Below are 23958 nucleotides of genomic sequence, written 5' to 3' on the forward strand. Positions count from 1 at the left end.
GACAGAAGAAGAAATTTAAAAGAAAAGGCAATTTAAAAGAAGATAAAACTGGGACTCTACTTCTGATAATGGGAGATAAGGTGAATTCAATTTGTGCTAACCATCCTACATAGGACAAAAGGAAATCTATCCAAACTATATCATGTTTTATAGCTGAGAGGACAATGAAATGAGTTTATCTCTAGAGTAGCTGAAAGACAGGTACAGGAATTTCACAGAGAATAAAACACCTATAATTCCTGAACATTTATCTAACTTTGCTAGGTCAGAATATTATTTCAGATATTATATGTATTGTGAAATAGTCATATATGCATATGTGTGTACACACACAATATAATTTGACATCAGCAGATTAAGAAAGATGAAAAGTCTAATAGTACCAACAGTAGTCAAAGATACACAGCAATGGGAACTGTTATTCATTGCTAATGTAACGATGAACTGAAACTACTTAGGAAAAGTGTCCCCTAGTAAGTTGGACATGCACATACTCTTCCATTCAGAAATCCTATGCAAGGATGATAACCAAACAGAAATCCTTGCAGATGAATGGAAGGGTCATCTTCAAGAATGACCACAGGAGCATCATTCATAAAAGAAAAAACCTTGATGCCTTGGTGTCAGCCAAGAGGGGACAAACATACCAGTACTGATGTCTTCACCTCCAAGGACATCAGGCAGTCCTGAGAAGGAACACTAGCCACACATATCAGTATGATGAAGCTCAAAAACATCTTATGTGTGAAAGAGCAAGGTCCAAAAGAACACAGACTATAGTTCCATTATTATAATGTTCAAAATTGGGCAAAACTAAACAATGTGCCTATTAGCAATGTGCCTATTGTGAGGTAGAATTAGAGAAGCAAAAAACTGATAAACAAAAATTCTGGAGTATGGACCCCTCTAGAGCATGGCACAAAGGGACATGACCAGTCAGGGCACACAGAGGAATTCACAAACATGGCAATGTTCTTCTTCTTGAGCTGCATGGTATTTATGCGGGTGCTTATCTTGTTTATATCATTACGCTTTTAAATATGCACATGAACTATTTGTGTGTATTACATATTGATTGATATAAAAACAAGTTTAGAGATAAGAAGAATGCTTTAGAAAGGGGAGATGTTGGCTGGACCAGCAGTCACCTGCTAGAAAGAGAAGCAGCCTTCCACTGCATTCTCAGAAGATGTGGGGAGGTGGTGGTCCCCTGATGGACAAATTAGGAGCCCTTTCACAAAGCTGCTTCCCTGGCTCACTGCTATTAGGCCTTGCCTCTAAAACCAAGTCCCTTGGTCCCGAAAGCCAGGCATCCCATTTTTAATTCCATAGCAACAGGAGTTGCTATGGAATTCCACACATACAGTGTTATGAAAGCAAGCCATTTTTGCAAATGATCTGTGGCAAAATGAAGGTGAGGCCACAACCACTGAAGTCATTGTCACTCCCACACCTGTGAAGCCAGCAAACCTCAGCTGGAATATTCCAGAATGCAAGTTTTCTTCCACTTGACTCCTTTAAGCAGCTCAACTAATTCTGAAGACATATTTTATTCTCTGTAGCATTTGGACTTAAAATGGATTTCAAATCAAGACACTTTTCTCAGGAGAACCTGAAATCTAAAGTCAAACTCCTCAGGTTTTGATCTTCACCAGAAAGTCTTCTATTTCCACAGGATTCTGGCTGACTGAATCAATTCCCTGATACTTTTCGCTCCCCTCTCCAAAAAGCTGCAGCAGAGGAATGGAAAATAACACGTTCCTAATCCCGAAATATCTGAAGTGCAAAAGAGAGTCAATGAAATACTATTAAAGTATGTGCAAATGTAGTTCACCAGAAAATAAATGACTTAGTTCTTAATTTCCTTGTGTTGTATTTTTTCACTTTAAAACATCCTCCATTCCCAGTTCAACTTAATTTTCAAAATCACATCATTTTGACTTTCAACTCTTTTTTCTTTAATGTTGGCAAAACTCATTGGGAATAACAAACACATCCCTGTTTTCACAAGTTAAAAATACAGGTGAGAAAATTTGAACTGATTTACCAAATGAGCCCGATGTAGAGAAATGTCATCATAAAACAACATTATGTTTTTATCCTCTGCTTTCCCCAGGTTCTTGGTGATAGCGCAGGCTGTCCCTGTGGTTTTACTGGTCACTCATCTAATGCAAACATCCTCAACACAGAAATTTGAAACTCCAGGCCCCTATCACAGTCCAAGCAGGCACAGATGTACAGCGGTGCCTTCTCCCCTTGTTCCAGCAAGGCCTGGCCCCGGGCAGGACTCTAGCCCTGCAAGAAAAGGCAGAGTCAGCATCTCCCCTTTCACCAGCTGGCATTTCTCCTCGGCCTCTGCCAGCTTGATCACCTGGTGTGGAACTTCGTCTCCCTCCACCGTTGAAGAGAGAGGAGGGGAGGGAAGCTGGGAAGGAAGGAACATTCGGCCCTGGTTGGCACTATTGAAAGCTATTCCCTGCGCTCTGGGCCTGCCAATGGCAAAAGGTTGCTGTTTCTTTCCCTGGCACTTCTGTGGATTTCTTGATGATCTCCTTCATCCATGTGGCTCTTCCCTGCAGTTCTCTTGACTTAAACATACACATCTCTATTCTGACTTTTTGCTCGAAGCTTTTAGTAATCTAATCCCATCTTCAGTTTCTCTCTGCTGAGCTGTATTAGCTCCTTCAAGTGGCCACCTTGGAGAAGACCTGAGATTACCCCATGCTACATCTTTAAAGTTACCTGGATGTCATCCAGTGGAAGACTCGGGACAAATTCTGAGTGTTCTAGTCCATCCTAAGAACTCTCCTTTATACCACAGCCCAGTCTATCTCCAGATGTTCAGGCTTCTCAGGAGACTGTCCATCTTCAGCCCATGCTGGCCCTATACATTTAAAGGGCACTTCTCTAGCTGTCTGGGGGCCTGTTGAAGCTCCTCTTGTAGGTCTTTAAGACACTCCTCACTCTTCTTCCCTGGAACTTCTGGTGGGGGAAGGGTGCTCACTAGCACTGCAGCTCTTTCTATACCCTCTCCCACTCTGGCAACTTGACATTTCATGTACTCCACATAGGAACGACATTCAGAAGTCCTCAGTCATCTCTGTCCCACTGACTTTTCACAAATCCCACAAAATTATTATGTTCTCTCTTAAGGATCTCAGACACAAGTTTCATTTGATATCCCATCCCACCAGGTAATGGGTGAGACAGCCAGAGCTTGGCTTGCTCACAGCAACTGAACAGATAACATAAGAAAAGAAATGATGGAGTGAGGGTTTCTCCAAGCAGGAAGTGGAGAAACACTTCTCTTTCAAAGACGAGCATGGTAGATGTTGAGGCAGAACTGAGTGGACAAGGGGTTCCCATTGTAGATATGGGTAGAAGAAACAGGTTGATTAAAGGGGGAGGGGTAAAATTTCACAGCAGGTGGGATACAAAGATGGAATGAATAAAAAGATAAATAAACATTGTGCCGTATCTACCTAGCCTGTAGTCCTCCTTTTATCATTCCTCAATGAGGTACTGTATTCTGCTCTCTGATTTTATAATATTACTTCCTCAGTAGAGAGACAAATTTACTCATTAGTAGCAACAGAAGAGGAAGGAGCTACTCATTTATTCAAGCGTGTTCAGAGGTTGCTCTCTGCTAGACCCTGGAGGAATAAAAGCCAACAAGAAGTGGCTCTGCTCACAGGCCATTCATTTCTTAGATGGGGGAAAACCTCAAGGGTTATCAGAGAAAGGGACCCTGGAAACAGGTTGAGATAGATAATTGAGGTGCACTAGAAGGACCCTGTTGGAAAGGCTATTCCAGCCAAAGGAAGCTGCACAAACAAATCCCCTCTGAAGGTAAGTGGTGCCTGTAGCATAAACTGAAGAGGCTGGCATGGGGCAGCTGGAGCAGGGAATCCTATGCCTCCCCAGGAGGTTGCCCCTTATTACCCTTTGGGAATAGTAAACATAGAGCATTTTAATGAGTGGAAACAAATGAGGCATGTATTTTGGAAAGACCCATCTAGTTGGCAGGTTAGAAGGGCGCATGGGATTTTGAAACTGAAAGCAGGGACACCAGGTGATGACTGCCTGATCCTGAGTAGAGTCGAGTCAGGTTGAGTTGGGCCAGTTGTGTATCTGCTTGGGAAGTTAATCTGTGATAAGGCCACATTCATTAGGATACAGGATAACTATGCCAAGGAAAATCAAAATATAGTGACTTAAGTAATACAGATGCTTCTGCGTGTGTCGCATAATGTGGTCCACACCTAAGGATGGTTGGAGGCAGGGGTCAGTCAACAACAGCCTGGGACCACCTCCAAACTGCCACTTGTTTTGTGAATAAAGTTTTATAGAAACAGAGGCATGCACATTAATTTCCCTGTTGGCTACACCTGCTTCCCTTCCCTAGGGACAGAGTTGCAACAGAGACTCTATGGCCAGAAAAATCTAAAATATTTATGTTCTGACCCTTTACTGCGTAGCCAACCTGGGTCTAGGGCAAATAGATGTCTCTAAGTCTCAGGGCATCCAGGCCCCCAGGCTAGAATGTCTAGTTCCAATATATTCCTCAGGGAACTTTCACACTGGGTCCAGGGAGGCCACTGCCATAGTCTCCATTTTCCAGCCAAGGAAAAGAAGCAGGAGAGAATGTTCATCCGCTCTCAGCCCCAGATATCAGACACCACCTCGCCATAGAGGAGGCTGGGAAATGCGGTGTCTACACTTGGCCATGGTTCCAGCAGCAGTTTATCACTACCACGCTTTATCTGCTCTAAGATACATACATATTCCCTTTCTGACATCTCTGAAACCAGGATTCATCTTACAGTCACTGTCAGCCTAGATTAAAATTGCATGCTTGCATCTACTTCTTCCACTAATCTAGGGGCATTCCCAATAGGATACAACTCTGAATTAAAGTCTCTGCTTGAGATTTGTTCAACTATAATTTGTATAAATTTGGACCATAAACCAAGTAACAGCCCTTTCCTTCCTGACCTCTTTTTTTGTGGGTGGGGCGTGTGCTTCTCCTTTCCCTTTCACTGCCCTGCAGCCTTCAGGTGTCTCACTTTGGTGCTTTCTTCTTCAGCTCCTTATTCTTGGCAGTGTTTTGTTTGTTTGTTTGTTTGTTTTCTGCTAGTGGTAAAATAAAACATGGTGCATCTTGCCAAAATGGCGTCTCAGATTTTATGAAATATGGTAAATGAAAAGTGAGAATGCATACCAATGGGTAAGTTGATGATCTGCTCCAGGCATTAAAACATCCTTTAAGAGTTTTATAAGATTGAGAGAATAATATTCACCCAAACTCTTCTAAGGGAGAAGATTAAGTAAAGTTGGAATAAACATTTTGGGAACTGCTATACACTTAAGTTCCTGAAGGGCAAGCTTGAGCCATAAACCACCTTCCAAGGTGTGTGTATGTGTGTGTGTGTGGGTGGGGGGCGGGTCTGAGTTCATTGATGAATGACTGCTGAGCCATGTGAGGTATGGAAGTGGGAGGCAGCACAGAGTTCTCCAGATCTTACAGTAGCCACAGTGCCCATGGCCCTCCTTCCTACAGCCCCACTTCTAAAATAATTAAATATAAATGTAAAATATCAGTTTGAATGGTCCCCAAATATTTATGCCCACATGGCCACATATCACAGCCTGGTATCGAGGGAGAGATCTCAAGGGCATGAACTAGGAGATGGGGACAGGGAAGTGAGGATGAGAGCTGAGGAGGTAAAGGTGGTAGAATGGAGAGACAGGGACGGTGGGGACCTTGGTGTCTGGCTGGGATGACTCTGTGCAGAGCAATGCTGTAAAATAAACAGAAGAGGTTCGAGCGTGCGCGCACACACACATACTCTGCATTTGGGAAACTGGAAGAAAATTCAACTACTTGGGGATAGACTGTATCTGAGGTCTCTGCACCCTAAACATAATCTAGAAAATAGACCATTTGATAATTAGTTGGGAATGGATGGAGGAAAGGTGAGATCCTTGAAGCTCAGATACAAATAGCATGCCAAAGTGAGCCAGCTGAAAACACTCAAAAAACTAGAAATGACTCTAAGGTCTGAGTGTGTTACTTAACACACATTGGTGTTTCCTTCTAAGAACCCTATACAATAAGCACAATCTAATGCAAATGCAGAAATGAGGTTGAGAGCCTTGAAGTAACTTGTCAAGGGCACTCGCCAAGGCCTCACGGTTGTCATTGCAGTGTGTAAAAGGAACTTGGTAAATATTTGTTGACTGATGGACACACTGCAGCCACACAATGAGGTGCTAGGCCCCGATTTGAACCTGGGTCAGAGCTCTTTCCACCTGCCAGATGGCTTCACCTGGTGGACCTGTCTCTTCTGTGTGCAGTCTGTCTCCCACCCCTTACACCCTTGTGTCTCTCTTCCTGTCCTTCACTCCTCTGTCTCCCACTTTTCTTCCTTGGTTTTACAGTGTCGCCTTAACCCACATTTTCATTTATAGATGACCCAAAACCATTTGCAAGTCAACAAACCAGCACAGTAAAGAACAAACAAGATAGCAATGAAAACATCAAACACATGAAGCATCAAAAACAAGGCAGACTTTAAACCAAATATCCATGCATTTCAAAACTCATAGAAGTTTAATTTTTCAAATAGAAAAATTACATTTAGTTAAGTTTAAAATAGGAGATGTTTTTCCAGAGAGCAATATATAAAGATTGCAAACTCAGAACTTCATTAGGATGAGACTGATATTACATTATGGTTGTGATCCTGTCTGGCTATAAAAATTTTTTTGCTCATGTGTGAGGCATTATCTCTTTTCCTGCTTTTCCTTCTTGTGTGTCTTCTTAGGAGAGAAGTTTCTCAATTATGGTGGCCATGGTTGACCTTCTTCACAATGTCTTATCATAACTTCTGTTCCAAATTTTGATTTGAGGACCTATTTAGTAGCATGATCTCCATTGTGTAGTAAAGGACTGCATAAGGTATGGTTTTAGAATATAAAAAGCATTTTAATCTGTTAAATAGGGACAATAGGCAGCAGAATTCCTTGCAGAAATACCAGTGCTCATAAACAACCCTGTGGTTCACATGATTATGCTGAGGAGAGTGGCTATTTCTGTTTACAAGATAACTTTTGCCACAAAATGAAAATAGAAAACAGCACAAACATGTTTACTCATCTAGCCAGCTCTTTTGGTGAGGAGAAAGCCAAGGGGTGATTAAAAATCTTTAAATATTTTAATGTTTAAATGTTGGAATTGTTGTGCATAAAGTCAATTTTAATTTTATGACATTGTTTGGCATGCACATAAAATGTAATTGTGTGATTTGTCAAAAATCAAAGGGATCATGCTTCTTTGAACATTTTAGCAGGATGAAAAGGATTATTTCTCTAATTCCCTAGGCATATTTCAAGCACAATGCTGAAGGCACACGTGCTTTTTAATATGATTGTAAGGAGAAGATACAGAATGTAGGAAACCAAAGAAATATGGGATCTATCAATTATTTTCTCAAAGTAAAAAATAATAAATGAGCAAAGGCTGAGGATGTAGCTCAGTGGTAAAATGCCCCTGGTTTTAATCCCCAGTACCAAAATAATAGTAATAATGACAATAATAATCATGTATTGCTGTAAGCACTCCTTAGTAGGCCTCCTGCCTACAGACCTCCACCTCTCAGTCTATTTCCCAGAGACTCAACAGTAAAGCAAAATTCAAAAGTGAAAGCTGAGCACCAAGCTACCCATTGATTTAGAAATAATGCCTGTACATTTGTTCAACCCTCAGAAGAGGGGCTGTGCCGAGAATTTAGAAAGTTCACAGGAAAGTTCATCTCAGCCATAGTACTGGAAAATCCCCAATTGTTTAGTTTGGTTGTATTCCACCTGAATGCTGTAACCTGAGAAGCAGGCAGAGTTCTCCAGTGATTAACCTAATGTGATGCATAAATATGGGGACATGTAGTCCAAATACATTGTCAGGTGGTAAAGAGAATGTGGATCTCTATGGAAAACACTCCTAGGTTGGGTGAAACTTTTCCCTTGAATTTTTATAGGATGGGGGGTGGGGAACACACAAGGTTCTTATTCCATAATATTATATTACCTTTCTTCCCCAGAGTGAAAAAGACATTGTGAAACTATATTTCCATTTCAAAAGTTAGTTTTCATAATACGCCTTGTCAACTAGGCAAATTTCTTGTCTCTTCTGTTATCATCAACAAGCCCTGTTTACAAACCCAATCTCTCTCTCATCATTGCACCTTCCTCACTCCATCAACACAAACACCCACTACGTCTCACTTTTCCCTTCCTGCCTCCCACCTTGTCCTAAATGAATGAGCTTCCTCCATCACTTCTTACCAATTGCAAAAGATCATAAATGCTAACTGGCGAGAAGCTTCCTAGAAGGATTTGCTACCACTTCCCTTTTATTCAATTTGACTCTTCCCTCCCTCACAGTCAATGTCCAATCTTGGGGGGCAGCTAACCTGGTGGAACCAATCGAGAGTTGGACTAGAGTAGCTTGTACTTCTATGTCTGTCTGTCTCTCTACCATTACCACCCCTGATTTAATTTGTTCTGAGAGTTTTTGCAAACATTAGGACCAGGGCTACCCCTGGAAGTGGTCATTGGAATCCCTAAACAAACTTGGCTGCAAGCACAAGAGCTGCAACTGTGGGAAAGTCCATTTTTCTATTTATGCCTCAGTTTCCTAATCATTCAAATGTGGATAATGTCACCAGCTCACAGCATTGTGAGAATAAAACTGGATAGAGCTAGTATGTGAACTGCATACTGACACATGATAGCTCAGTAAAGAGGAGCCATTGTTTCTTTTTGACAGGTTGGTGATAAAACCAAGAGTCCCTTTGACATGAGAGAGACTCACTAACAAATAGAGTCCAGAAAGAAAAAAAAATATATCATAACCTTGCAGTAGAGACACCTGGTCCTTAGATGCTTGCAGAATGATTTGCTCTGGGCTTGGACCTATGCTGTGTCCTGGATCAGCTCAGGCCTGAGAGTTCCATACTGATGACCACTGCCCACTGATCATTACTCAGCACAGGTCTCTGGGAATTGAATCTGGTATCAACATCATCTTGCCTGCAGGAGCAGAGTGTGGAGGTTCAGGGATGGAGAGAGATTTTGTAGTGGTGTATGAAAGTTGGAAGCAGGAAGAAAAAGAACAGAATAAAAAAGGGAGATGGGTGTGGTCAGACTTAAAATCAAGGCTCTTTTGCCTATTTACGATGGGATTTAAAGATGTTTATAGAAGTAGCTGGCAATATGGGGCAAAGTGGATCATTGTTAGAGCAAGCTCTGAGAGAGAAAATCAGAGCTGGGAGAGCTAATTGGAATGAGGAGTAAGATCTAAAGAGAACAGTGATAAAGCCTGACTTTGTTCTATAATATAAGGGTAACATTCAGACAATACCTTAATGGGTTGCTTTAACCATTTTTAAAATATTGCACGTCTTCCTACAGGATGCTAAGTATTTTCATACATGGCCCCTATAGTCATGAAATGATGTTGCTCAGGCAGTCCTATAACAGTCATAGGACCCAGAAATGGTGCCAAGGGTACACTCCAGCTTCTGAATAGTCTGACAAGGGGATAGTCCCTGGTATGTGTCATGGAGTATCCTAATGTTGGCAGGGTAGGCTATGCTTTTGGCAGGGTTCAAGGCACAGGCTTTCTGAGGTCAGTTGACATGGTAGCCAAGATCAGGGTGCTTAGATTTGTACCTAGCTGTAATAAGCAAGCAGCATGCCCAATGCCCCCTGGTGGCAAAAGTAGCAGGTGATTTGTCTGTAAAGAGACAGTAAATATTTTAGGTTTTGGGGGCTATTGGGTCTCTGTACATTAAAACATGGGTGTGACCAAGTTCAAGGAAATTTTATTTACAAAAAAATATAGACCAGTCAGTGGTCCACAGTCCCACAGAACCCTGGGACTTTACTATTCTAGTAGGGTATCAAAAAAGTTTGATGATCAGTGAAGCAAACTCAGGAACAGGGAAGAATATCATCTACAAAGGGACCATTCATTAAACACATACTAAAAATTCACAAATTTGAAATCATGATGTGTTAAATGATTATCACTACTACTCAGAATTCTCGAAAGGTAGTTTGATGATTTTTCTTTAAACAATAAAAGGGGTAACTTTTAAAACTGTTCTATCAGTCCATATAAGGTACCCAATTCTGAGGATGAGATGGGGAATAATGGATTAGGGGAAAGTAAGAAGACTTGGAACAGTTGAATGGGGTGATTTGACTTTGGTTTGCTAAGGCTCCTAATGATTGTCAGGCTGCACAAAGAACACAGGTGAGGTTTGGGGACCTGATGTTAGGTGTTTCCAAGTTTGAGATCCATGATTGGGAGATTTTCCCAGGTAGAGGGGCAGGTTGTGGATCTGGAGATCTTTGCACTGATTGTCAGGCACAGACCCACAAATAAATAAGACTTGGTTCTTGCTCACTGGGAGACTAGCATGTGAGCTAATATGCCATCAGTCAAGTCAGGAAGTGTGAATATAATCTAACCCCATCTGGCCATCAGCATCCACAGCCTTTTGTGTATGCTAACAAGAGCCTAAAAATCAGCACAAGGCTAAAAATATCAAAATGGTCTTATGCCTACATGTGGAGACACTGTGCATATACTTCAGGGTAATAAAAGACCTGTTAACCAGTAAGAACCTTCTACTCTACTTGTCATCTAATTCTCTACAAAGTCTTGGTATTATTTCCACTTTGCAAATGAGTTAACCAAGGCTTGAAGAAATCAAGAAACCCCACCCTACCCCCACCCAGGTCATTGCATCAAATAGGTACAAGTTTCATTACACTAGAGCAGTGGTTCTCTTAAGTGTATTTCCTGGAGGAGCAGCAGCAGCAGCAGCAACAACAACAGCAGCAACAGCTGGGAACTTTTTAGAAATGCAAATTCCTGGGCTCTACCCCAGATCTACTGAATCAGAGACTCTGGGAACAGGGCTCAGCAATCTGATGCATGCCGAAATTTGAGCACTGCTGTGCAATATTATTGTAAAAAGAGGATACTGTAATAGATGCCAAGTTCTATGTTGATGAGCGAGATAAGCTCAGTCATGCTAAGGAGCTAAAGGTAGAGACATGACAGTGTGGTCCCTCACATTGAGCAATGTGAAACTAACACAGATAGGAAAGGAACCACACCAGAGCTTCATATTTGTTCTTGACACTGTTTCTTCTAACAAACTACCGACTACGTGAATTTGCTACACTTGAGGTGTGGAACAGAAAGTTAGGCAATTTGCTCAGAGTCGAATTATCACAAATGACAAACAATGGGTTTCACCGAACTGCTTCTACATAGGTCCCAGGGTCACACCACCTTTGCCTAACAGGCATCAAAATGAAGACAGGAAGCCATTGCTGGAAGGGATTAGATGTCTCACCTGCTAGTGGTTTTTCTACACTGCACACCTTTCAGGTGTCCCAGGTGAGAAACCAGAATGGATGAGGGTTACTTAATAACTTTCAGCCTCTGCAAAATGCCTCCCCAGGTGCAACTGCCATCCTCTGTGAGAAGGAACACAGAGCGGGGAGCGTGTCAGCTCCCACAGCCATCTATGGCAATGCTCCTGACCCTCAGATGTTCCAAAATGATTGGAACCATCGACAACCCCAACCCAACAGACCCAGCCCACAGCCTGTTCTCGAAACTTCCCAAAGTTACCCCGAAACTCACCCCACCCATTATGCCTCTGGGCCAATGGGCAGGACAACATTCAGGAAGAACTTTCAATGCCTGGACAAGTAAGTGTGTTGTTTTGTTTTTCCAAGCAGTGCTGAGCAAGGTTTAAATAAACAAGCACACACACCTACAGCTGGAGGAGGGGCGGGAAACTGCAGCCAGGTGTGTGAGCAGGAACACAGGACACCCGGGACCCAGACTCCAACAAAGGTCTCCCAGGAGAGTCCATTTCCAATGAATATTTTCTTCAGGTGCTAAGTGAAGTGTTGTCCCATGGGTTGCTTGGGCAACTTTTAGTAAGCTGCTTTTTTAAAGCAGTAAAACATCCTTTATGACTTACCTTGAGAAATCACCTAAAGAGAGTGTTTGTAGACTGTACTTATGTGGTATCCGGGGTGTAGGGTGTCATGCTGTTACACCCTGGGACAAGCCTGCTTCTTTGCCATGGGAAGACTGCACAAGGCCTCCTCTATCTGATACCAACAGGGCAGTAGAGCCAGTGTCAAATAATATTATACTGCTTAGTCACACAAGTTTTCTATTTCTTTGATTAAGAGCTAATTCTTAAATTAGAGCAATCATTATTTGTCAAATCTTTCACAACAATGCTTTTTTTTAAAGGAGGATTTTAAATACTAAACCATGAGTCAGTCACCTTTCTTATCCCTCCACCCCCAACTGCATGAAGGTTGATCTGCAGCACTGCAGATTTCCAAATATTCTTTATCTGTCTTTTCTCCAAGGGCAGGCTATTAAAGGTAGTGAGGTTAAAAAAAAAAAAAAAAATCATTCCTAACTAATTAATTCACTCTAGAGCTAACTGCCGATTTTGGGAACATGTCAAAGCTATCTGAGAACAGGTTGCTGAACTGTCACTTCAGTGAATGTTGAAAACATATATCAGTATTTCTCTGGTCACCCGCTAACCATATAAGTTATTTCCAAAGTTTCTTATGATTAACAATGCAATTTGATAAAGCATAGCTTTATAGCTCTTACCTTGGACAATAGGATGGGGTTGGGTGGGAGGTTTGGAGGGTATGAAGTCACAGTATTTGCAAACACAATTAGACACAAATGAAGACCCAGCTCTGCATAAATTTCGCTCAGGTTCATGCCAATCTTTTGTCTATAACCTAGGCCTAAATCACCAGAACAATCATCACTATGATAAATATGACTCTAAATTAATTACAGGTTTGCAGTATTTTGGCTGGGGGAGGGCAAAGCAAAATAAAGAAGTCATTGGACAAACAGATACTGGTCAACTGAGATGTGAATTTAAATTCAATCTTTGTCATTTATTGTTTGATCGTGGGCAAATTATAAATTGAGTCTTAATTTTCACCCTTGCAAAATGGAAATGCTACCATCTACCTCACGAGGTTGTCCTGGAAAATTGAGACCGACCATATTCAGTGAGCTGTGTGGGCACCTAACAAGTGCTCAGTAAATGAGAGCACTTCCTACAACCTGGGCAGCTCATTGGGGTTAGAAGTTAGATGCTGACACCTCAAAAGAGACGCGGATAGTCAACCCAATCAGATTCTCGCCCAGTCAGAACTCTGACAGCCCTTGGCTAAGGGCCATGCCGGTCACAGTGACTGCTCACTCTCACAGTTTAAAATTACACCTTGGCTAACTGACAGCCACAAAAAACTCATCTCCAACTCTCCTCACAGCCTGCTGAACAGACGTAACCAGGTCAGGTTCTTCTGGTTGGCTTCCTTGACCCATCAGCTGTCTGCTCTTAAAAGGAGAAAACACCCCAGGAAGACAGGCGTATGCCCCACTCTCCAAGTCAGGGTGTGCTTTTTCTCCCAGTAGGTTTTTCTCTATGGATGACCCATGTTTTAAGTCTACTTGTCTCTCTTGATATAGAAAAGCCTCAGAGCTTTTTGCTGTCACACAGCAAGAGGTGAAAAAGGAGAAAGCTATGAAAATCTGGGGTGAAATAAAGACAATGAGCACCACAAACCCAAGTCTAGGAAACAGAGGACGTGGAAAAGGTGGGGACATTTTGTGGAACACAGAGCCTTTTCTCAACCAGTGTATGATGGTTTCTTGGTAGAAATTAGTTCTACCTTGAGAACTAGTTATTAAGTCCAGTTAAAACGAGGAGGTTTCAGAGACCATTGCTAAACCTACCACTAAATAAGCCCAATGGACAAATTAAGATTCCTTCACACATTACATAACCCAGGGGTCTATAGATAAAAATGGTGGAGGAAAAAAGTTTTCAGGCAAAGTCTTCCTTGTCCAAGTAGTATGTGTCCTTGTTCCTGAGAACACTGCCCACCTGATGACAGACTGTTAGCTGGCTGTCAAGAACCAGAGAGCTGTTAAAGTGACACTGTAATAGCAAGATCTGTAATAGTAGCAGCCACCCACTTCCTGAGAGTTTGTTTTATGTATCCATTTAGTTCTCCCTCTAAACCTTTAAGTAGTATTCTGCTCCATTTTAGAGATGAAGGACCTGAGGCTAGAGAGGTCAAACAGTTTATTCCAATCTGTGTGGCAGACGGGGAGTCCAACCTATCTCCATATGCATAGGATTCCAATGGCATGCTGTGTTGACACAAAAATTTTAACTCCAAAGTGCTATTTTAAAGGGCACACTTGCTCTCTGCTCTTAAAAAAAAAAAAAAAAATCATTGTGCCATCACAACTTCTTACAGATGTATTTTAAAACATCATTTTGTCCCTCTAAAAAGACTCAGTGTTGATCTTCTATTGAATAATTTTTGAAGGTGGGTGATGGGTAAATGAAGGTCCACTATGCAATTCTGTTCATTATGTTTTGAATTTTCCATAATAAAAAGATGTTTTGTTTTGCTTAACTGGCTCTTTGGAAAGTTGGATGATGTAAGTCAACAATAATTGGTGAAGTGAGATTTCAACTCTCTGAGGATGTCACTGAGCTGCAATATCCCTAACCACCTTCTATTAGTAAGCAGCTCCAGTGCACAGTCTCTCTTGAGAAGGTTGAGCAGCCTTACCACACACCCAGTAAGCCTATGGCAGTGTGCCAGCCAGTTTTATAAGGATAGGCCTGGCTGTTCAGAGTCACTCTCTGACACTGAAAGAATTTCTTCCAGCCATCACACCACCCATTAAGTGCATCTTCTCAGGCGGGTGTGGTAAATCTCATCACAAATGGCGGGAAGGGCTGCTTACTCTGGGAGGCTGGTGAAAGCAATTCCACTTCCTCCTTCCCTCACAGATAGCCAACTAGTACACTGTTAGATAGTTAGATATATTCCTCCAAACTTTCCAGGAAAAAAAAAAGTCTGGCAATTAATTTGCAATTTTTTATTGTCACTCCTTTTATCATCAATGACTTCGATGATTTCATTCCATCTAGTTTCTTTTGACTATTTTATTTGTCAAGGTGTAAATCCTTGTTAAAAAGAAGGAATAAAGGACTATGAAAAAAAGTGGGTGAACAGATCATAGTAACCTCCTTTCCTGCTTCTACCTGTCACTCTCACAAAAACAAACTAATAAAACAACTACATTCCTCCTCTTCCTAAGGGCCACACAGGAAGGGTGGTAGCTGGCAGTTTTAACACTCTCCAAGAAAAAGCCAAAACTTTTGTTACTTAGGTATGCTGTCATATAATTCATTTTCCTTTCTTGAAAAATGCTTGGTATGTTCTCAAGTTGGGACTGTTCGGCCGGTGCTAATTTCATTGTGAAGCTTAAGTTGGTTTCAGCATACGAAGTTAAAGAGCATTACAGGGTCACCCAGCATAAAAGATTAAGATGAAACATCAGGTCCCCAAATAAAGCCATTTTGCTTATCTATCATCAGCCCATGCGTTAGAGGCATTGCATTTATTTAGGCCTAGACAAAATCAGAACATGCCCAAAACTTAAAACGGAGGAAAGAAAATGGGTACTCAAGGATTAGGGAGCAAAGCATAACACCAAGTAACCAAAAGCCACTTATATGTCATGTACTTTCAGGTCAATAAATAGTTTTAAAAATACATACAACCTAAAAAGCTAAGTAAACCCAGAGTAAATGTAAAAAAAGGTATCATATTTGGTTGGTTAAAAACAAGTTTTCAAGGAGTCCAGTTGGCAGATAGCTACAACCCCAAATTATGAGCTAGCACTCAGGGTAGTCCTGGGCTCTGGCCTGTGTAGAGGGAGGACATATGAAATGTGGGTCCCATCAGAGGCTACTTGAAAATGACTGGAAACATTTAATGGATGGGAGTGCACTATCAAAGAACTCAGTTACCTGCTATCATATAAACACACAAAGTAGCAATTAATTTTAAAAAGCTATATGGACAATGTCCGGTGAATTTATTTCATGGAGAAGTTCCCCCACCCCCCACCCCCCAAAAAAACATGATTTTCCAGACACAACACAGTGACTGGCACTTTTCAATTATCTTTTATCACAGCATACAAAAAAGAAATCAACAGAAATACACCAAAATAAACCCCATACCCCTTAAATTAGCAGATTTAAAATTAAATCTTGAATCAGTATTTTGTTAGACTTTGATTTAAACTCTATTTACAAATTAAATTGCACTTGTAAAGATAGTGACATTTCTATTACGGTAGTAGTTATTTTATTGTGGTCTTATATCTGGATATAAAACTTTTAAAGCTGCTTCAACAAGAATCATACTTTCTTTTGCAGTACATGGTTTGTTTATCCACTGAATTTCTGAACGGGTTTTCTCTTTTTGTGCTTTTCTGCTCTGTTATACAAATGGCACACACCTTTGGAGTAGGCACAGTCTGACACTGCACTCATTAGAAGAGACTGGTGAAAAATTAAAGTGTAAGAAACAAAATATTAGCAGTTTAATCCTTTGGTTCATCTTTTCAAAAAAAAAAACAATCAACCAATACAATTTACAAATCATTGATAATTCATCTTTTTGGTTAAGAAAAAATCCACCAGGTAGATTACTGATTAAAATGCAACACTGCTTTAAAAGTACCACGTTCCTATTCTGATCTCACTGCTGGAGGACGCCATTGTTTACAACTGGTTTGACAGGACACAGGATACAGTAAGGCACGAGTGGATGGTACGAATAAAAACAAATACTTTAGGACTGGTTTGTCTTCTGCACAAATACTAAAATATGTACCGTCTTCAGGATAAAATAACAAAAAAGAAATACATATTTTTGTTATGAAATACCTATACAATTTTTTTTTTTAATTTACACCATCTGAGCTGCCAAAAAAAGGTTAAAAGAAAAAAAGTATTGATTTTTTTTTCCCCCAGACATAAAACTAGCTCTCATCAGTAGGTCCAAGAGAACTTAGGTTCAAAAGGTCCCAGCACTGTATGGAAAGGAAAAAGATAAAAATTCCCTTCCTGCTCTACCTCTTCCCCACATAAGAGAAAAACAAAGGCCAGATGTTTACAGTAGTGTATTCTACTTATTACAAACCACTGAAATTTAAAACTACAAAACACAACACCAGGCCAGTTGACAGCTGGGCAATGATGGGCAGAAGAAGGAGTAAGGCACTTCCTGGGTGGGAGCAGCATCCCGGACCCTGGCCACAGGAGGTGGCAGGTGACAGCAGGTGCTGGTGAAGACACGGCTCCTCAGAAGCAGACAGGAACACCTTGACAGCAGGGAAGACACGGAGGTAAGACCTGCAGGCGAACGCTACACGGAAGTGGTCACCCGGTCGATGGCGTGATTGACCTCGTTTTTGTTTGAATCCAGTCCTTTAGCAGCATTCATATCATTCCGTAAATTCTCTACTGTCTTTTTCATGTTCTTTAACTCCCCTGGGTGTGGAGTGGCTCGCCTTAGAAGTGTTCTCTAAAAACAAACAGTGGAGTAAGAATTTTGGTTTTATTCCATGACTTTTTCAAAACATGCAGCTTCAAGGTGTTAGCATTCCAAGACAAATCTTACAATCCTAGAAATTATGAGCTAGCGTGGGTGGAAAAGCTTTCTTCAGAGTTTTGTGCATTATCCACTGCTGACTGGTAGCTAATGGAAGATGAAATGCCTTCATGCAACTTATCTAGTCACGACAAAAGGGTTACTTTTAGAATAAAAACACTTAAAAAGGAGATTAGTATAAAATAAAGGTTTCTATGAAGAGAAACTTAAAAATTTAAGATGTAATTATGGGGTACAGAGAAAGAAAGGAATAAATTCAAAAGTCCTAAATTAAAGTCACTTTAATGTTCTATTTACACTCAAAGTAGTTCTGGCTTCCTTCAAACCTTGAGTCATGGGTGTTGAAGAAAGAGGGGAGTAAGAGAAAAGAATTTCATTTCTTACTTTGCTGCTGAGTGTGCTATTTACATGACCTACTGGTGAAAGTTCACATTCTAATAAATGCTATAGCACTGGAAGTTAAGTAACAGGGTATGGATGATTTTTAAAACTGTGTATTATTTAATGTTAGATGCTCTTTGCTCATAAAACAGCATATCATTAAATGGCCTGACTTGGAGTTTCAGGAGCCATGATAGGTTAACAAAATACTGGAAGTGCATTACAGCGACAGTGAAATAATGACACCTTAACAAGTCTTGTGGCCAGCATTAATGAGACACTGATGCTGAAGTTGTCTGATCATCCCTAATCCCCATTTTGCTCTCTACTACTGTAAATGCCCCAAATTCTATCTGGTGACAGCTGGAATAACAAGAACTATAGGCAAGAATTTAAAAACTGCCCTTTGTTTTGGGGGCTGCAGGTACTCCCATGATTATGAAAATCTTAATTAGTACAAGGAGTTTAAAAAGCCAAAGTCAACTGGTAGGAAGATGTCAAGAGCTACTGCAGACTCCTACAGATGCTGGGTGTCTAAGAAATACTTCAGGTATGAAGGAAAGAAAGGGTGAGCGGTTTTTTCACACCAATTCCTGATTTCTGAATGACAACTTGTTAAGTATTCCAACTATGATCACAAGTAGTCTACAGGAAGGTCAGGTGGCCCAGTTATATAAAGGAGGAAGGGAGGTCTGGTACTAAATCATACTACAGCATAGCCACAAGCCAGGGTAGAGGAAGACACTTCATTGACCAAAAAAAAAAAAAAAAAAAGAGAGAGAGAGAGAAAATCCCCATTTTGAGGAAAATTTTAAGATTAGAAGAAGAAGAAGAAATGATCACAAAGAAAGAAATGCACCATAAATTATTGAAACCACAACAAAACAAAACCCAAAGCTTCATGTGTCTTATTTACATTTTGTGACTTAGTACCTAGAAGTGCCTAGTTTTGTTTGCTAAAAAAAATCCCTAAATGCTAAAGGCAAAAATCACTGTATGAAAACAAAAAAAATCCTTCTTAGGTGCCACTTTAATCTCAGAATTACGAGTTGTGAATTTCCACAAAGGCAAAGAACTTCTGTTTCCATACCGTCTCATTGTCTTCTTCATCTTTTTCATCCTCCAAAAATCGGATTGCGCTGACTCTGTTTACTGCACGCTCGTTCCAGGCTTCCTCAGAGACGTCATTGACCAAGTTCTCCAGGGCACCACAGCGGGGCAGATTCTCTGTGGAGACAAATCTCACATCAGCATGGAACACTGGTTTGTGTGACTGGCAACAGCCATGTTGCAATTCTATGGCTGAATGGGCAGCATCCACCCAGAGAACCAGAAATATTACATAAGATGGGCAACCACTATCTCAATTTCAAGTCTTTGTTGTTTCTGTTGTTGTTTAAAAAAAAAAAAAAATCAAAAACAAAACAACAACAAAAAAGTGCTGGGAAGGGTTGTCCCCTTCTTTTAATGATGCATAATTCTGAGATCATATAAAACACCTGCTAAATGAGTATGAATATGTTTACTATTTCATTATAAGATGTCCATAACTTCAAGAGTTCTTTTTCACAATTCTCGTCAAATTTCTCTGACAGCGATGTGGCTGTACGTGCTGGAACCTGGTTCTTTCTTTAGTGACATTCTATCACATTTCTTCTCTTAGGGTCTTGAAAGCTCACCTACCACAGCTGTGACTCACAAGGCGGTTTTGGGAACACCCTGCATGGGAACTTTGATTCTCCCAGGGTACTCCAGTTCTATCAGACCCAGTTCTCATAAATGATTTAAAATAGCATTTTGATCCACTTTTGAGTTTCATGCAGGGTGAGAGATAGGGGTTTAATTTCATTTTGCTACATAGGGATTTCCAGTTTTCCCAGCACCATTTGTTGAAGAGGCTATCTTTTCCCCAATATATGTTTTTGGCACCTTTGTCTAGTATGAGATAGCTGTATTTATATGGGTGTGTCTCTGTGTATTCTATTCTGTTCCATTGGTATTCTTGTCAGTTTTGGTGCTAATACCATATTATTTTTGTTACTATAGCTTTGTAGTATAGTTCAAGGTCTGGTATTATGACGACTCCTGCTTCACTCTTCTTGCTAAGGATTGCTTTGGCTACTTTGGGTTTCTTATTTCTTCAAATAAATTTCAATGATTGCTTTTTCTAATTCTATAAAGAATTTCATTGTGATTTTAATAGGAATTACATTAAATCAGGTGCACTGCATGATAATCAGGTAAACCTCTCTTTCTTGGGTACTGCACAATGATGTTTGCCTGGTATTCAAGAAAGCTGAGGTATTTCCTAGAAAGTGTTTGGCAAATCAAATCAGACCTGCAAATAATAAACTTTTCTTAGATAAAATATGCAGGATAAAGTCTATTTATTAGCAAAAAATAAAATAAAATGGCATTTTGATACTAGTGTGAATATTTTTTTAAAATCACATAATTTACAAAACAAAAATAGTGACTCAAAATAACACAATCCTTTAAGGATAGTGTGCCAGTGGTATTAGCTGCTAATCTTCCAAACTATCAGTTTGGATTTTAAGATCCTGCTACCCCGTTTTGGAGCATTATATTTTCAGTCTTAGCTATAATTCAAAAACCAAAAGTTGCTTACAGAATTACAGACATGATAAAAATGTGTGAATAACCCCCTTTCTGCAAGGATGTAGGGGAACCTTCCCAGAGGAGCCCCACAATGACCTCTCCCAGGCTGGCTCTCAGGGCAGATCAGACAAAACAAAACCACACATGGGGATGGGAGGCCTTATGCAAAGACACCAGCTCACTCTCGAAGTCATGTGGACACTGTCCCTACATTCACCTTGGCAAGGAGGTTCAGAAGGCAGCTGCGGAAGTAAGACACAGGTTAAAATCTTCTCTCCTGTGCTGTGGTCTGTGTCTGTCTGGAACGTGAGCAGAGGCTGGGACTGGTTGTCAGATAACCACAGGGCCTTCAATTTCAAGGCAGTCAGCGATAAAGGCAGATGCAACAACCTGATATCAAACCAAAGGAGATAGATATCACAACCTTAACCTTTGTCAGTAAACCAGCCCTTGTCAGTAAAAGTGTGAAGAAAATCAAAAAGAGTTTCCTGAGATTGGGTTCCAAAGTATAATCAAACGTTTGTAAGATACTAGATTTGCTCTTCACAAAGTGATTCTTCAGTAGGGTACCGCATTTCCCTTCTTCCCTTCACTGACCCCAGCTCTCTCATGAGGACCTCTGGGCCAAAGGGCAAAACATGAGGAAATCACAAGTTACAATATAAGGTCTTTTGTAATTTAGAAAGAGAGAGAGAGAATAATAAATATAATAATTAAGTAAATAATATAATAATATAAATAAATAATAATAGTTTAATTAAATAATTTTAAAATAATAAAAACTCAGTCGCATAACTGGTAGTTCTTACTACCTCTAATGTCCCAGGCCCCATTGACAGGGCTGATATGAGGCAGGAGCACCTGGCAAGTCAGAATGAGAGGAAGGAGCTGCAGAAGTGCCAAAGAGTTTAAGTTGCAGCTAAAATAAAGATTGGGGATCATTTTTTGTTGATTATTTTGCATATTCCATTTTAAACTTGTATCTTTCAGTTTCTAGACACTGCCACTTCCTGGACTTCTAGGTGATAATTAATAGGCACACTGAACTGTTGCTATTTCAAATGGGGTATTCCCTATGAAAGCACTTTAAATTTGTAACATGACACCTAAAGATTAGTTTTATACTGATGTTTGCACAAATTGGCTGCAACTAGTCAAATGTATTAGATAAAGATTATGGCCAGAAATCACATGTACTTAGTACTTGCTAAAAAAAAAAAAAAACCCCACTTTACTGCACTGGGTTTCAACCAGGGAAGATTGCCCCAGGGGACATTTGGCAATATCTATCTTTGTTGTCTGAGTGGGGGATACTAATGGTATCTTCTACTAAGAGCACAGGAGAGGAAGATTGTAAATATCCTATGATGCACAGGGAAGAACTCACAACAAGACTTATCTGGCCCCAAATGTCAATGATGCCAAGAGTAAAAACATGCTTTAGTGAAAACCAAAGCCGCATACCCGTTTCACTAAAAACAATCAAACCTCTATTAATACCAGGAATGTAAGGCTTAAGAAATTTAAGGTTATACTTTATCAGATGTTTTCACTCTAAAGATGGCTCCATGTTACTAAACCACAGAAGTGAATTTATAAGAGAGATAATAGACCTATCTCAAACTTACATGGGAAATTTAACTATATGTTACCAATAAATTAATATTGCATGAGACAGTTATACCATTTTGAAATAACAAAACTTGTAAGAAATACACTATATGTAGATATTGTATTTCAATATTATAAAATGAATCCAAGCAAAAGGTAGATATAAACTGGTTAAGTTAGCTTAATAATTAAGTAAAAAAGTCACTGCATAGAGAATATTAACAACAAATAATAGAACAAACTTTTTATACTAACGTGTTTTACAAAACATTTCTAATGCATTAACTTATGAGATAAGAAAATATTTCTTTTCCTTATTAATTGGTGAGGTAAAGGATAGTCCATCCCACATGCAGGTAAAGCTGCAGCACTAAGTACAGTGATATTGTAATTTAAATGGGAAAGAGGTTCAAAGGGGGGTTACACTCTCACATAAGCTACAATAACACTAAAGCTGCATTTGTGAAAGTGCCCTTGAAAAGACTATTTATTGAATATTATAGTATTTCATTAATAAGGGTCATATTAGTTGAGAAATATGTATTTTTCAATCCTAGACTCCACCCCAAACGGTGAGGACATACCAGAGAATTGAAAACCAAATAGATTCCCACCTCCATTGCTCCTAACTCGGAAGTATTTGTTCTTCAAGTGGGACAGAAAGTGAAATCTCATGTGCTTACACAAAAATTATTTCTCTTTCTGCCCAAAGGCTGTGACACAGACATTCAAATGCAAGAAAGTGAAAGACATATATTTGCCAGGAGTTGAGACAGATTTTTTATTTTTAGGACTATTCATTATATATTTTGAAAGCATCAAGAACATCAGACTCTTTCATGTTATGGAACAAAAGGGCAGTCTCTTTTGAAAATTTTTCAATATTTCTTTTAAAACAGGAGTTAAGCTAATATCTTCCAAATGCTTAAAGTTTCAAGTCTTGGTCAGAAAGCTTCTAGTGAGCATTGCTACCTTTCTTAATCATGATGACAGAAAGAAAAAAAAAAAATCAAGACTTGTAAGCTGGCATGAAACACAGATACTCAAACAGGGTCATTATAACACCTCAGACTAATAACTGGCTTCCCAGCTGAACGCTGAAGCAAAGGTATAAGTAAAAGGTAAAAGGAGCATCACTAACAGCTTCAAAGAACGACAAACCCAAAGATAAAAGCTAAAATAAATTATTAGACTTGACAACAACGAATCAGATTAATGAGTTGTATGAAACACAAATTTTCTCACAAATAATCCAAGTGCCAGCTTCAAAATGAACGTGGCTAACCAAGTGCACAACACATCCAAGCTTGTTCTCAACCCTTTCACAGATGTGAGTATTGCCAATAATGAGAGAGCAAAGCAAACCCCGTCCCTGCAGTCTGCACACAGGCTCTGCAGGCTGGGCCGAACTTCGCAGTGACTCACTGTGGCCTGGGGAGAACAGACACACACTCCTCTGTTTCTCTTAGGTGAACCATCCCAGCTACAAATCAGAAAATAGATAAAAAAAATACATCCAGCTTTTCAGAGGAGTTAAAAATACATGTTTGGTTAAGTCCAGTACTTGTACTTTATGTACACTATAGAATGAATAAAATCAACACAAGAAGCCACAGCTCCATTTGTACACATGTCTATGTTCTAGTTAGGATCACATCCCCCAGAAATAAAAAGCCTGTGGTTACTATGTACATCTGTGCTACAAGGACCAAA

At 40.0% G+C, this 23958-nt stretch overlaps 1 protein-coding gene across 1 annotated transcript in view; it reads right to left on the reverse strand.

The window, feature by feature from the left end:
- Positions 1 to 16662: 16662 nt before the first annotated feature.
- Lrrc1 (leucine rich repeat containing 1) overlaps positions 16663 to 23958 on the reverse strand; it is a 123799-nt gene continuing 116503 nt past the window's right edge. The window contains exons 12-14 of the mRNA XM_076860078.2: positions 20852 to 21024; positions 19106 to 19242; positions 16663 to 17547 (exon numbers count right to left, since the gene is read on the reverse strand). Of these exons, the coding sequence (XP_076716193.1) occupies positions 17389 to 17547; positions 19106 to 19242; positions 20852 to 21024 (469 nt within the window). The 3' untranslated portion in view covers positions 16663 to 17388. The remainder of the gene's footprint in view (positions 17548 to 19105; positions 19243 to 20851; positions 21025 to 23958) is intronic.

This window comes from Callospermophilus lateralis, chromosome 6 (genome assembly GCF_048772815.1).
Source record: "Callospermophilus lateralis isolate mCalLat2 chromosome 6, mCalLat2.hap1, whole genome shotgun sequence".
Lineage (NCBI taxonomy): Eukaryota > Metazoa > Chordata > Mammalia > Rodentia > Sciuridae > Callospermophilus > Callospermophilus lateralis.